Source organism: Scyliorhinus torazame, chromosome 13 (assembly GCF_047496885.1).
Source record: "Scyliorhinus torazame isolate Kashiwa2021f chromosome 13, sScyTor2.1, whole genome shotgun sequence".
Classification (NCBI taxonomy): domain Eukaryota; kingdom Metazoa; phylum Chordata; class Chondrichthyes; order Carcharhiniformes; family Scyliorhinidae; genus Scyliorhinus; species Scyliorhinus torazame.
In genome coordinates, this window is record NC_092719.1 from 14,114,145 (window position 1) to 14,130,531 (window position 16,387).

The 16,387-nt window shown below is 46.5% G+C and overlaps 1 protein-coding gene across 6 annotated transcripts in view; it reads left to right on the top strand.

Annotated features, from left to right (window-relative positions):
- Positions 1–16,387, top strand: part of net1 (neuroepithelial cell transforming 1) — a 226,080-nt gene that overhangs the window by 69,633 nt on the left and 140,060 nt on the right. For all 6 annotated transcript variants that reach the window (XM_072471087.1, XM_072471088.1, XM_072471093.1 and 3 more), the window contains exon 2: positions 3,231–3,294. In XM_072471087.1, the coding sequence (XP_072327188.1) occupies positions 3,231–3,294 (64 nt within the window). The remainder of the gene's footprint in view (positions 1–3,230; positions 3,295–16,387) is intronic.

The window sequence follows — 16,387 nt, forward strand, 5'->3', positions numbered from 1 at the left end:
CAAACTGCTCAAGGTCCTCGCAATCTCATTTCCTGAATTCTGTACCAACGTCGTCCTCCAAAATAAAGACCGATGAGAAGTATTCACTTAAACCGAGTAATGTCCTGCGGCTTCACAATCCACTTGGTCTCTAATGGGCCCAATTCTTTCCCTGGTTAACCTATTTCCCCTTAATGTATTAATAGAATGTCTTTGGATTCTCCCTTATCTTATTCACAAGTCCTTTTTATGCCCCCTTTTTGTTCTTCTAAATGCTTTCTTAAGTTCCCTCTAGCACTTCCTATATTCCTCTAGGGCCGCAGTTGAATTTCTCCCGTTGGACTTACTAAAAGCCTATCTCTTCCTCCTTATCCAGTCCTGGATTGTCTTCGACATCCAGTTCCTCTGAACTTGCTCCAAAATTTCCCCCTATAGAGAACATGTTGACTATGGACTCTCTCCATTTTCCTTTTTGAATGCTCTCCACTGCTCTGCTGTTGATTTTTCCGCAAGAAGCTGTTCACAGTCAACTTTGGCCAAATACTGCCTTATTTTAGTAAAATCTGTCTTCCAATCCAAAACAGTCTTTTGCAGGTCATCTTTTTCCTTGTCCATAGCGAACTTGAACTGTACCGTGTTGTGATCGCTATCACTAAAATGCTCCCCCACTGCCATTTGAACATTTGTCCGGCTTTGTTCCCCAGAATCAGATCCAGCCCTGCTCCATCTCTTGTTGGGTCTCCTTATTTTAATATAAATTTAGAGTACCCAATTATTATTTTCCAATTAGGGGGCAATTCAGCTTGGCCAATCCACCAAACCTGCGCAACTTTGGGTTGTGGGGGTGAAACCCACGCAGTCATGGGAAGAATGCAAACTCCACGTGGACAGTGACCCGGGATCGAACCTGGGACCTCGGCGCTGCAGTTGCAGTGCTAACCACTGTGCCACGTGCCGCCCTCTGATTGTCTCAGCGAATTGTCTACATATCTGTTCCTCTATTCCCCACTGATTCTTTGGGGGCATATCATACACTCCCTTTATTTCAAAGTTCTGCATATAAAGCCTCATTTGAAGACCCAAGATATCATCTCTCCTCATTGCAGTAATTGATTCCTTAATTAATAGTACAACACCACCTCCGTTTTTACACCCTCTGTCTTTCCTAAAGATCCGATACCCTAGAATGGTAAGTTGCCAGTCGTGCCCTTCCTGTAACCATGTCTCTGTGATAGCAAAAATGTCACAATTCCATTTGTCAGTACACTCCCTTAACTCATCAGTCTTACCCATTACTGGTTTAGCACACTGGGCTAAATCGCTGGCTTTGAAAGTAGGCCAGCAGCACGGTTCGATTCCCGTTCCAGCCTCCCCGAACAGGTGCTGGAATGTGGCGACTAGGGGCTTTTCACAGTAACTTCATTTGAAGCCTACTTGTGACAATAAGCGATTTTCATTTCATTTTCATTCCTCGCATTAAAGTAAAGATCATCCAGCTTTATCTTAATCTCTTGATATTCAACATAGCCCTGTCAAACTAGTTTAAACTCTTCCCAACAGTACTAGCAAACCTACCTGCAAGGATGTTGGTCCCAGTGTGGTTCAGGCACAGACTGTCCCTTTTGTACATGCCCCACTTTCCCCAGAAACGGTTCCAGTCATCCAATAATCTAAAACCTTCCCTCCTGCACCAACTCTTGAGCCACGCATTGAGCTGCCCTATTTTCGTATTTCTATACTCACTAGCACGTGGCACCAGGAAAGGTCCAGCTTTTTAATTTACTGCCTAGATCCCCCACATCCTGATGCAAGACATCATCCTACATTGTACCTGTACCGACATGTACCATGACCTCTGACTTTTCACCGTCCCCCTTTAGGGTGCCCCCCACCCCCGTACAGTCAAGCCATTTGTAGTGCCAGAAGCTTGGCTCTGACTGCACTCGTCTGAGATACCAGCTTCCAAAATTGAATTCTTGTTCAAGTGAAGTTGAAATGACGAAGGGATATTCAATTATTGTTAAATACAAATTTGTTTATCTTTAAAATAAAAATAGGCTTGCATCTATTCTTATTTTTGCTGTATCTATAGGATCAAAGGATATGGGGGAAAGTGGGAACAGGTTACTGAGTTGCATGATCAGCAATGAGCATAATGAATGGCGGAGAAGGCTCATGGGACCAAATGGCGGCCTCCTGCTTTTTTCTATGTTTTCTAAAGAGAATCCCAATTGTCTGGGCTCCTTCATTAGCAAAAAACAAAGTTGTAATGGGATATTGGGACCAGAACAGTTGTGTTGTTTGAAGGTTAGGGTTGGCAATGTGAAATCTGAATGATTTAAATGATTTAAAGTCCAACTTTTAAAAGGGCTTTTAATTCCCCATTGGACTGACAAGAAAGTAATAATTGATGTGAGACAGGTTGCTGTGTGAACACGTGAATGAAGCATTACAATGATGCTGTGTGAACACGTGAATGAAACATTACAAAGTGCCAATTTTAAACCCAGAAATACTCTTACTCAAATTGCAGTTGTTATTAGCCTTGTATGTAAAGTTTTAAAAAAAAAAAAAAATTTAGAGTACCCAATTATTTTTTTTTCCCAATTAAGGGGCAATTTAGCGTGGCCAATCCATCTAACCAGCACATCTTTTGGTTGTGGGGGTGAATCCCTCGCAGACATGGGGAGAATGTGCAAACTCCACACGGACAGTGACCCAGGGCCGGGATTTGAACCCGGGTCCTCAGCGCCGCAGTCCCAGTGCTATCCACTGTGCCACATGCCGCCCCATCTTGCATGTAAAGTTGCTTTTATCTTTGCAGATAGTATTTCGAAAGATCTCTGTTAACCTGGTAATTCCTTCAACAGCTAATGTCATATTGGCTAAATCTCGAGCAGCACGGTAGCGCAGTGGGTTAGCCCTGCTGCCTCACGGCGCCAAGGTCCCAGGTTTGATCCCGGCTCTGGGTCACTGTCCGTGTGGAGTTTGCACATTCTCCCCGTGTTTGCGTGGGTTTCACCCCCACAACCCAAAGTTGTGCAGGCTAGGTGGATTGGCCATGCTAAATTGCCCCTTAATTGGAAAAAATGAATTGGGTAAAATACATTCTGCAATATCTAGGTTTGAACACTGTTGAATATTGTGTAGATTTTTCCAGCTCCAATTACACCATTTATAAAATATTGGGATCTTCTAACTGGATCATGTCAAGTCTAATGACGAATATTCCCATGAACTTTGTTTTTCAGGCCTCCTCTCCGACGAGGAAGTTCCTTCACCTTTCTGACCCCGGGGCCTTGGGATTTTACTTTGGTAAGTGTGTCTTCTATTGTGATACACAATAGCTGCTTTTATAAAGGTTTGGTTTCTTTGTGTGATTGCTATCATTTAATGTAAGAATTGATGGAAGTTGCAATAGTGGTGGTATTTGGCTCCTCTATAAGCAATAGTACTTGTTTCAACTCATGTCAGCAGAGGGAGCAATTCCAAAAGGACATGGGAAACAGGCATTTGTTGGGGAACTGGGAGTGTTCTAGGTGGTTGCCCTGGATGGTGTTGAACTTACGAAGTAAGTAAGTGCTGTTAGAGCTGCACTTAGCCAGGCAAGTGGAGAATATTCCCTGAACCTATGACTTACGGCTTGTAGATAGACAAACTCTGAAGGGTCAAGAGTAAGTTATTTGCCACAGAATCCCAAACCTCTAACCTGTTCTTGCAGCCACAGTATTTGCATGGCTGGTCCAGTATGTTTTTGGTCAATGGTAACTTTCAGAATTATTTTTGTGGAGGGATTCTGCAATGGAAATGCTGTTGAATGGCAAGAGAGATGGTTAGATTCTCGTTTGCTACAGATGGCCATTCCTACATGTGCAGCACAAATGTTCCTGTCCCAAGGTAGAACATATTTGTTGGTCAAGTATGTTTTTTTTCAGGGCAGCACGGTGGCACAATGGTTAGCATTGCTGCCTCATGGCACCGAGGTCCCAGGTTCGATTCTGGGTCACTCTCCGTGTGGAGTTTGCACATTCTCCCCGTGTTTGCGTGGGTCTCATCCCCACAACCCAAAGACGTGCAGGGTAGGTGGATTGGCCGCGCTAAATTGCCCCTTAATTGGAAAATGAAATGAATTGGGTACTCTAAATTTAAATTTAAAAATGACAAGGTTTTTTAGCACAAAATGTTAATTATTGAGAATTATGTAACTTTTGTGACGAGTACAAGATTTTAGAGATCTTGCACATTTCGTAATTGAAGGATTAAATGCCTGTGTTAGAATGTGTTTAACTGCAGTGGGCATGTTTTTAGAAGTATCATGTTTTGCAAGACCCAGAAAGCTTTTAGCAGCCAGAGGTGAAATTGACCGTCGCAAAAGCCTGGGCAATGCACTGTTTTTTTTAAAAGTAAGTTTAAAGAGTACCCAATTTTTTTTTTCCAACTAAGGGGCAATTTAACGTGGTCAATTCACATACCCTGCACATTTTTTGGGGTGTGGGGGTGAGACCCATACCAACACGGGGAGAATGTGCAGACTCCACACGGACAGTGACCCGGGGTCGGGATCGGACCCGGGTCCTCAGCGCTGAGGCAACAGTGCTAACCACTGTGCCAACCGGGCCTCCCTAGGGCTAATGCCCTGCTGTTTGACTAGAGGGAGTCCCTGAGGAATTAATGTGTTTTCAGCCTGGGAGTTTTTTGTTTTTTAAAATAAATTTAGAGTGCCCAATTAATTTTTTCCAATTAAAGGGCAATTTAGTGTGGCCAATCCACCTACCCTGCACATCTTTGGGTTGTGGGGGTGAAACCCACGCAAACACGTGGAAATGTGCAAACTCCACACGGGCAGTGACCCAGAGCCGGGATCGATCCTGTGACCGCGGCGCCGTGAGGAAGCACTGCTAACCACTGCACCACCGTGCTGCCCGCAGCCTGGGGAGTTGATGTGTGATGTGTTTTCAGTCTGGGGAGATGAGATCATTGTTGGGTGGATCTAAGATAATCAGACCTTTTGAGAAAACATTTTTGAATTGAGTTCTGATCTGGCTACCCTTTACACCACAAGTAAGGTCTGTTACTCTTACAGGATAGTTTAAATAAAAGATTGATAGTATTTAAAGCTGTGCAGACTTGTCTAAGGACATGGGGCAGCTGAAACAAACCAGTTGAAACTTTTTGAAGGCACCAGTCAGTTTGCAGGGGTTCTGACAGGAGCCAAAGTATTACTTTATGCCGTTGGGATGTAGGATGGACTGAGAGCTGTATGGTGTCTTTCTTGTTGTATAATTGGAAATAGAGATAGTAATTAATGGTATTGTATTTACTGTACTGAGTAGTATTGTATAAGGGGTAATTTGTAAGCTATTTTCGGGTATGATGTTAGAGTTTAATTTGTGTTGATAAAGTTTTGTTTTAAAATACCAAATCCCTATTTTTTGGTGCAATCCCTCCTAGAGCGAAGTACTCTTTCCGTCCGCAGTCACGCAAATTAAATAAAATAGATTTCAGTCCTGTTTCCTAGCCACTGTTGGAGTCTGGCCTGGGATCGTAATACTTTAAGTTAATGCTCGATTTGCTGAGGGGCAGAAATATGGAAAACTTTGGGACGAACATCAGTATTTTTGGAAGGAATGTTTTGCGGTTCAGCATTTCATGATTAGGTAGGATTTTTTTTTATTTTGCATGTTTGAGTCTGGCAGCCCTGATTGTATTAATGAATTGGGACTGAATAAATAAATAAAACATTTCTCTTTTTAAAAATAAATTTAGAGTACCCAATTCATTTTTTCCAATTAAGAGGCAATTTAGCGTGGCCAATCCACCTACCTGCACATCTTTGTGTTGTGGGGGAGAAAACACACGCAATCACGGGGAGAATGTGCAAACTCCACACGGACAGTGACCCAGAGCCGGGATTGATCCTGGGACCTCGGCGCCGTGAGATTGCAGTACTAACCACTGCGCCACCATGCTGCCCTCGAATAAATAAATTGATAAGAAAAGTACGAGCAAATTCAATTCAAAGACTGATCAAACTTAAATCAAATAAACGAGGAAGTAATGTCATCAGAATTTCCATGCATTGATGCATGCTGGTTAATGCTGTGCCACAATTGAATAGTTTAAACAAACTGGGCGGCATGTGACAAACATGTTGGGTGTTTAATAAAATACTGGGTTGTTTTTTGGTCTGCTTGGGGTGCTGTTATTTCACCTCCACTTGCTGCTGTGTTTAATGCAAAAGTTTGAATATAAATGACTCGTGTCTTGAGCTTCTGTGGGCCTACCGTCGTGTAGATTGAATAAAACAGCCCAAGGCAGTTTCAGCGTGATCAATTTATCTCTGGCGTTGGGACAATGCTGCCATTCAGTTTCTGATGAGATGCTATCATTATTTCAACAACTGAGACTTCTCGCAGCACAAACATTCCCAGTTAAGTAGACAGATAATCTGTGATAGATCTCCTGCCCCTATAACAGTGTATGTAACCTGGTTTCGTCTGAGTATCGAACATAACAGTGGACTTTGCTGACTAATGGTAACTGATACATAGCTGTATTCATAGAATCATAGAATTTACAGTGCAGAACGAGGCCATTTGGCGCATTGAGTCTGCAGCGGCCCTTGGAAACAGCACCCTACTTAAGCCCACAATCCCACCCTCTCCCTGTGACCCCACCAAACCCTTTTGACACTAAGGGGGCAATTTAGCATGGCCAATCCACCTAACCTGCACATCTTTGGACTATAAGAGGAAACTAAAGCACCCGGAGGAAGCCCACATAGACACGGTGGGTGGGGGGCAAACTCCACATGGTCACCCAAGGCCGGAATTGAACCCGGGTCCCTGGAGCTGTGAGGCAGCAGTGCTAACCACTGTGTCACCCCAGGCTTCCTCCTCTTACTCATTGCCTTACAAGGTGTTATTAGATGCCTCACTGCAGAGCAGGCTGAAACGGGCTGTTCGAGTTTATTTGTTTGTGTTCTTATGATACAGAAATGTAAGTTTTTTTGAGTCTATACATTTCATTTCTTTCTTAGAATCATAGAATTTCTTGCACTGTGAGAGGTGATCAGCTTGGTGCTCTTCACATCAAAGTATTTATTCTAATTTTTTGTGTTTTCTCTGTATCCTATATTTTACTCCTCAAATACTTGTCCCATTTCCAGGTTCCACATTCTAATCATGTCATTTGATGGCGATGGGGTGAGAGGGAAATCTTCTATCTTTCCCCATCATCCTTCTAGTGACTAATGCCTGTTACTGATTCATTAAGCGTAGAATCATAGAATATACAGTGCAGAAGGAGGCCATTCGACCCATCGAGTCGCACTGGCCCACATCTCCACCCTATCCCACATCTCCACCCTATCCCACATCTCCACCCTATCCCAGTAACCCCACTCAACCTTTTTGGACACTAAGGAGCAATTTAGCATGGCCAATCTACCTAACCTGCACATCTTTGGACTGTGGGAGGAAACCGGAGCACCTGGAGGAAACCCACGCAGACACGGGGAGAACATGCAGACTCCGCACAGACCGTGACCCAAGCCGGGAATCGAAGCCACAGTGCTAACCACTGTGCTATTGTGCTGCCCCCAAGCAATGAAAACGATTGTTAACTCTGCTGCTTGAAGTCCATCGTAAGTTTGAAAACTCCAATTAAATGTCCTTGTAGTTTTCTCTTTCAGTTGGGGAAAATCCTGTCGTTGTTTGGACCTGTCTTTGTAACCCAACTTCCAGTTCCTCACATCATTCTAGTGAATCTTCAGTGTACCCGTTCCATGGTACTAATGGGTTGTCCAGAATCCAGTATTTCACCTGTGGCCAAAACCACAGTATTGTACAAATTCAGTATTATTTTGTATTTCATAGAATCATAGCATTTACAGTGCAGACAGAGGCCATTCGGCCCATCGAATCTGCACTTGGAAAGAGCACCCTACTTATGCCCACACCTCGCCCTATCCCCGTAACCCAGTAACACTACTTATGGACACAAAGGGTAATTTATCATGGCTAATCCACCTAACCTGCACATCTTTGGGCTGTGGGAGTAAACCGGAGCACCCGGAGGAAGCCCACGCACACACGGGGAGAACGTGCAAACACGCACACCTAAGGCCTTTAATGTTACAATGTGTAAAACCAATATTACCATTTGCCAATCAAAAAAATTATATTTATTATGCCTCTCTTTCTGAGCATTCATTAATTTCATCAGTAACTTGTATTTATATAACACCTTTGCTGCAATACGACATTCCGAGGCTCATCACTGAAGTGCTATAAAGCAAAATTTGACACTTAACTGCCGGCAATATGAGGGTAGACCACCAAAAGCTTCTTCAAGGATGTAGATTTTAAGGAGCCCTCTGTTTCAACCCAAGTCTGTGCACAGTACTCTAACTGTGGTCTTACTAAGGCAAAATTATATCCTCACATTTAATTTACATACCACTTGCCATAAAATCCGTGATTTTATTAGTTTTTGCATGGGTTATCTTTTTTGAGATGCTGTTTCTGCTGTCTTGGGAATTTGAACCTGCATTGGCAAACCATACTGTTGTTCCTCACTCCAGACAGTTTTCTTTGGTGTTTGGGATTATTTGCAATGTCTTTGATTTTCGTGTCATCTGCAAATGGTGGATACCATTCCTTCTAGCCCTATGTACAAACCCTTGTCTGAGACTTCAGAACAGAACTAGGATTAGGCAATTCAGCCCCTCGAGCTTGCTCCGTCATTCAATACGATCATGGCTAATCTCCTCTCGCTAATCTCAACTCTACTTTCCCACCTGTTCTCCATAACCCTTCAATACATTACTAATTAAAAATCTGTCTATATCCTCAAATTTACTCAATGTCCCAGCATTCACTGCACTCTGGGATAATGAATTCCACAAGATCACCACCCTTTTGAGGGAAGTAATTTCTCCTCCTCTCTGTTTTATATCTGCTCCCCCTTATCCTAAAACTATGACCCCCCTCATTCTAGATTGCCCCACAACAGGAAGCATCCACTTCATCAACTTGTTGATACCGTTTATCATCTTATATACCTGAATTAGATCTCCTCTCATCCTTAAAACTCGAGAGTATAGACCTAAACTGCTCAATCTCTTCATAAGACAAACCCCTCATCTCTGGAATCAATCTAGTGAACCTCCTCTGAACTGCCTCCAATGCCCCGCAGATATAGGGACCAAAACTGTACACAGTACTCCAGGTACGATCTCACTAATGCCCTGTACAATTACTGCAACACTTCCCTACATTGATATTCATTTCATTTAGCTTTAACGGTCAAAATTCCATCCTTCTTATCTGTTGTACCTGCGTGCTAGTTTTCTGCGAATCATGCACGAGGACACCCAGATCCCTCTGCATCGAAGCACTCTGAAGTTTCTCTCCATTAAGATAATAAGTTGCCTTTCCATTTTTCCGACCAAAATGGATAACCTCACGCTCATCCACATTAAAGTCCATCTGCCAAATTTTGACCCACTCCCCTCATCAATCCATATCCATTTGTAAATTTCTTATTTCCTCAGTGCAACTTACTATCCCACCTATTTTGGTGTCATTTGCAAATTTGGCTTTCGTACCTTTTACTTTTCATCCAAGTCATTAATATATATTGTCAATAAGTTGGGCCCGAAGACAATTCTATGGCACCCCACTCGTTACATTTTGCAAACTAGAAAATGACCCATTTAACCCGACTCTCTGCCTTGTTGGTTATCTTCTACCAAGCTTATAAATTATCCCTAGTCCCAAGTGATCTTGCCTTGTGTATTAACCTTTTGTGCGGCACCTTTATTGAATAACTTCTGAAAGTATAGTTATACTACATCTGCAGGATCTCCATTATCCATTTGGCTTGCTATATCTTCGAAGAACTCTAGAAAATTAGTCAGAACACTATTTGCCCTTTGTAATACCATGCTGACTCTAATGGATTGCTTAAAAAAATTTTTTTACCCAATTCATTTTTTCCAATTAAGGGGCAATTTAACGTGGCCAATCCACCTATCTGTACATCTTTGGGTTGTGGGGGCGAAACCCACGCAAACACTGGGAGAATGTGCAAACTCCACACGACAGTGACCCAGAGCCGGGATCGAACCTGGGACCTCGGTGCCGTGAGGCTGAGTGCTAACCACTGCGCCAGGGTGCTACCCTCTAATCGATTGATTTTCGACTTTCTAAATGTCCTGTTAATAATTCCTTTAAAATGGTTTCTAACAATTTCCCGGTCACGGATGTTAAACAAACTTGTCTATGGTTTCCTACTATTTGCATCCCTCCCTTTTTGAATACGGGTGTTACATCAGCATCTTTCCAATCCACTGGAACCGTTGCCACATTCAGGGGAATTTGGAATATTATAACCAATGGCTCCACTATCTTTGGTGCCACTTCCTTTACGACTGTAGAATGTAGGCCATCAAGCCCTGGGGACTTTGCTGCCTTCAATGTCCATAGTTTGTTTAGTACTTTTTCTCCATTGATGATGATTGTTCTCAGTTCCTCTCTTTTTAAAAAAATATATTTTATTGAAATTTTTTTCCCTGAGCAACATTTTTCCCGCTTACAAAACAAGCGAAACGATAACAGTAACAAAACAGAAATTTTTAAACTTTTTAACAATAGTAGTAATAATATACAAGTAACAAAACCTCGTACTCTATTGCCCTATACTCAACTGCCTCTCCCCCCCCCCCCCCCCCCCCCCCGGGTTGCTGCTGCTGGTCATCTGTCTTCCCTCTAACGTTCCCCTAGGTAGTCGAGAAATGGCTGCCACCGCCTGGTGAACCCTTGAGCCGATCCTCTCAGGGCAAACTTTATCTGCTCCAGTTTAATAAACCCCGCCATATCGTTTACCCAGGCCTCCAGTCCGGGGGGTTTTGCCTCCTTCCACATGAGTAGGATCCTGCGCCGGGCTACGAGGGACGCAAAGGCCTCTTTCGCCTCCTGCACTCCCGGCTCTTCCGCAGCTCCAAATAGAGCTAACCCCCAGCCTGGTTTGACCCGGGCCTTCACCACCTGCGAAATCACTCCCGTCACTCCCTTCCAATACCCTTCCAGTGCCGGGCACGCCCAAAACATATGTGCGTGGTTTGCGGGCTCCCGCCACACCTCCCACATTTGTCCTCCACTCCAAAGAACCTGCTCAATCTTGCCCCCGTTATGTGTGCTCTATGTAGCACCTTAAATTGAATCAGGCTAAGCCTGGCGCATGAGGAAGAGGAATTTACCCTGCTTAGGGCATCAGCCCACATACCCTCCTCTATCTCCTCCCCTAATTCTTCTTCCCACTTTCTTTTTAGTTCGCCCACCGACTCCTCCCCCTCTTCCCTCATCTCTCTATAAATCTCTGACACCTTGCCCTCTCCGACCCACACCCCTGAAAGCACCCTGTCCTGTATCCCCTGTGTCGGGAGCCGCGGAAATTCCCTCACCTGTTGTCTAGTAAACGCCCTCACCTGCATATATCTCAAGAAATTCCCCTGGGGTAACTTATACTTTTCCTCCAGTGCTCCCAAGCTCGCAAAAGTCCCATCTATGAATAAATCTCCCACCTTCCTAATTCACAACTGGTACCAGCTCTGAAATCCTCCATCCATTCTTCCTGGGGCGAACCTATGGTTGTTCCTGATAGGGGACCCCACCAGGGCTCCCCGCACCCCTCTCTGTCGCCTCCACTGTCCCGATATGTTCAGTGTTGCCGCCACCACCGGGTTCGTGGTGTACTTTTTCGGTGAGAACGGTAGCGGCGCCGTCACCAGCGCCTCTAGACTCGTCCCTTTACAGGACCTTCTCTCCAGCCTTTTCCACGCCGCTTCCTCACCCTCCATCATCCATCTACGTATCATTGCCACATTGGCGGCCCAATAATAACCTCCCAAGTTCGGTAGTGCCAGTCCTCTTCTGTCCCTACTGCGCTGCAGGAACCCCCTCCTTACTCTCGGAACTTTCCCTGCCCACACAAAGCTCGTAATGCTCCTATCTATTTTATTAAAAAAGGTCCTGGTGATTAAAATCGGGAGACATTGAAATACAAATAAGAACCTCGGGAGGACCATCATCTTAATTGCCTGCACCCTGCCCGCCAGCGATAAAGGCTGCATGTCCCACCTCCTAAAGTCCTCCTCCATTTGTTCTACCAGCCGTGTCAGATTAAGTCTGTGCAAGGTTCCCCAGCTCCTAGCGATCTGAATCCCCAAGTATCGGAAGTTTCTTTCCACTTTCCTTAGCGGTAAGCCTTCTATCTCTCTACTCTGGTCCCCTGGATGTATCACATATAATTCACTCTTCCCCATGTTTAACCTATACCCCGAAAATTCCCCGAACCTCCTCAAGATTCGCATAACCTCTATCATCCCCCCCGCTGGGTCCGACACGTATAGCAATAGGTCATCCGCGTATAACGAGACTCGGTGTTCTTCTCCCCCTCTAGTCACCCCTCTCCATTTCCTGGAGTCTCTCAGCGCCATGGCCAGAGGTTCAATTGCCAGCGCAAACAACAATGGAGACAGCGGGCATCCCTGTCTTGTTCCCCTATATAATCGGAAATACACCGATCTATGTCGACCTGTAACTACGCTTGCCGTTGGTGCCCCATAAAGTAGTCTAACCCAGCGAATAAATCCGTTCCCAAACCCAAACCTCCTTAACACTTCCCATAAATACTCCCACTCCACCCTATCAAATGCCTTCTCTGCGTCTATTGCCGCCACTATCTCTGCCTCCCCCTCCACTGAGGGCATCATTATCACCCCTAATAGCCGTCGCACGTTAACATTCAATTGTCTCCCTTTTACGAACCCTGTCTGGTCTTCGTGCACCACCCCTGGGACACAGTCCTCTATCCTCGATGCCAGCACCTTTGCTAGCAGTTTGGCGTCCACGTTCAATCGTGAAATAGGTCTATAGGACCCACACTGCATCGGATCTTTGTCCCTCTTCAAAATTAGCGATATCGTCGCCTCCGACATTGTCGGGGGTAGTGTCCCCCCTTCCCTGGCCTCATTGAACGTCCTCGCCAACAACGGGGCCAACAAGTCCACATATTTTCTGTAGAATTCCACCGGGAACCCGTCTGGCCCCGGGGCCTTCCCTGCTTGCATGCTTCCCAGTCCCTTAATAACCTCGTCCACCTCAATCGGCGCCCCCAGGCCTGCCACCTCCTGCTCCTCCACTTTCGGGAACCTCAACTGATCCAGGAACTGCCGCATCCCCTCCTCTCCCTCTGGGGGCTGAGACCTATACAGTTCTTCATAAAAGGTCTGAAACACCTCATTTATCTTTCCTGCCCTTTGCACGGTGTCTCCCCTTTCATCCCTAATTCCTCCTATCTCCCTCGCTGCTGCCCTCTTTCGCAGTTGGTGCGCCAACAGGCGATTAGCCTTTTCCCCATATTCATACCTCCTCCCCTGTGCCTTCCTCCACAGTACCTCCGCCTTTCTGGTGGTCAGAAGGTCAAACTCGGTCTGGAGTCGTCTCCTCTCCCTGTACAGCTCCTCCTCAGGGGTCTCTGCAAATTCCCTGTCCACCCTTAAAATCTCCCCCAGTAATCTATCCCTTTCCTTGGCCTCTGTTTTCCTTTTGTGGGCCCCAATAGAAATCAGCTCTCCTCTGACCACCGCTTTTAATGCTTCCCAGACCACTCCCACAGGGACCTCGCCGTCGTCATTGACCTCCAGGTATCTCTCGATACACCCCCTCACTCTTGCACACACTCCCTCATCCGCCATCAGTCCCACATCTAATCGCCAGAGTGTTCTCTGCTCCCTGTCCTCTCCTACTTCCAGGTCCACCCAATGTGGGGCATGATCCGAAACCGCTATGGCTGAGTATTCAGCTTCTTCCACCCTAGAGATCAACGACCTTCCTAGAACAAAAAAATCTATCCGGGAGTACACTTTATGGACGTGGGAGAAGAAGGAATACTCCCTAGCCCTGGGTCTAAGAAATCGCCATGGATCCACTTCCCCCATTTGGTCCATAAACCCCTTAAGTACCTTGGCCGCTGCCGGCCTTCTTCCAGTCCTTGAGCTGGATCTATCTAGCCCCGGGTCCAGCACCGTATTGAAGTCCCCTCCTAAAATCAAATTTCCTGCCTCCAGGTCCGGAATACGCCCCAGCATCCGTCTCATGAACCCCGCATCGTCCCAATTTGGGGCAAACACATTAACCAACACGACCTCCATTCCCTCCAGCCTACCACTCACCATTACATATCTACCTCCACTATCTGCTACGATGTTCTTTGCTTCAAATGCTACCCGTTTCCCCACCAAAATGGCCACCCCTCTGTTCTTTGCGTCCAGTCCTGAGTGGAACACCTGTCCCACTCATCCTTTCCTTAGCCTAACTTGGTCCGCCACCTTTAGGTGCGTCTCTTGGAGCATAACCACATCTGCCCTTAGTCCTTTCAAATGCGCGAGCGCTCGGGCCCTTTTCATCGGCCCATTCAGGCCTCTCACGTTCCACGTGATCAGCCTCACTGGGGGGCTACCTGCCCCCCTCCCGTGTCGACTAACCATTACCTTCTCTAGGCCAGTCCCATATCCCGCCTCCGCGCTCCCGCTCGCTCCCCCAGCGTCGCATTCCTCCCCCGACCACCTTCTCTTTAGCCATTTCCTTTTGGATTTCCGCAGCAGCAACCCAGTTGTCCCCTTCCCCGCCCCGCTAGATCCCTATCTAGCTTGATTGCTCCCCCCACATCACTTCCGTAAGTCAGCTGACTTCAACTGACCCCGGCTACTCCTGCTCGCTCCTCGGCCCCCCCGGTGTGAGGGAACTCCCATCCGCCTTGCGCCTGTTTTCCCGCCTTATTCTTTCTGGCGCGGGAACATCCCTTTACCTGTCCCGCCTCTTATGGCGCAGCTCCCTCTCCCTTTCCCCTCCCCCTCTCCTTCCCCATTCTCTGCCTATGTCCCGCCTCTCCCCCCCCTCACCGGCGCCCACATTTCCCCAGTGTCCCCCCCCTTCCCTGTTTACTTCTTGCTTAACTTTCACCATCCCATTAACAAAAACAATAATGACAACAATAACAGTTCCCTGCAGCATCAGTCCCTCAGTTCCGGTCCAATTTCTCTTCTTTGATGAAGGACCATGCTTCCTCCGCCGTCTCGAAATAATAATGTCTCTCCTGATGCGTGACCCATAGTCTTGCCGGCTGCAGCATCCCAAACTTCACCTTCCTTTTGTGCAAAACCTCTTTGGCTCGGTTGAAGCTCGCCCTCCTTCTCGCCACCTCCGCACTCCAATCCTGGTAGATCCTTACCACCGCATTCTCCCATCTGCTGCTCCGCACCTTTTTGGCCCATCTCAGGACCTCTTCTCTGTCCTTAAGGCGGTATAATCGCACGATTATCGCCCTCGGTGGTTCTCCGGCTTTTGATCTTCTCGCCGGGATCCGATTTGCCCACTCCACCTCCATGGGGCCCGCAGGGGCCTCAGCACCCATCAGTGAGCTCAGCATCTTACTTGCGTACGCTCCACAGTCCACTCCTTCCACACCCTCCGGGAGACCTAGTACCCTAAGGTTCTTCCTTCGCGCTCCATTTTCAAGGGCCTCAATCCTGTCAGCACACTTTTTATGAAGTGCCTCGTGCGTCTGAGTCTTGACCGCCAGGCCCAGGACCTCGTCCTCAATACCTGACACCTTCTGCTCCACCACGCGAAGTTCCGTCTCCTGGGTCTTTAAAGTCTCCTTAAGCCCCTCAATTGCCTGTAACAACGGGGTCATTACCTCCTTCTTCAGCAGGTCCACGCACCGTCTCACCACCTCGTCCTGCTCAGGCCCCCATGTCACCTGTGGTTTCTCCGCCGCCATTTTGTTTCACTCCCTCTCTCTCTCTCTCTGATCTTCTGGCTGCAAATTCTTCAGGCTGCAGCCGCCGGCGCTGGTTTTTCCCTCCGTCTTTCGGGGGGGACTCCCTTCCCTCGCACCGGGTTCTACGGCCGTCCAAGTCCCCGTTGTGGCTCTTAAAAGAGCCCGAAGTTCCGTCGGAGCTGGAGCCGCCGAAACGTGCGGCTAGCTCATCCCTGCCGCAACCGGAAGTCCAGTTCCTCACTTTCTATTATCTCTGCATTGCCTGTTATTATTGGGATGGTGCTAGTGTCCTCCACTGTAAAAGCTGAGGGAAAGTATTGATTTAGCACCTCCGTCATTTGAGTTCCCCACTATTGACTCCCCGGTCACATCCTCCAAGGGATCAACATTCACTTTAACTACTCCCTTCCTTTTATATACTTAGAGTAACTTTTGCTATCCTTTTCGTATTTTGTGTTAGATTTCTTTCATAATTTATGGTTGCTCCTTTTATTACTTATTTAGTAAACCTTTGTTGATCTTTAAAAGTTTCCCAAACTTCCAGCCCTCCACTCGCCTT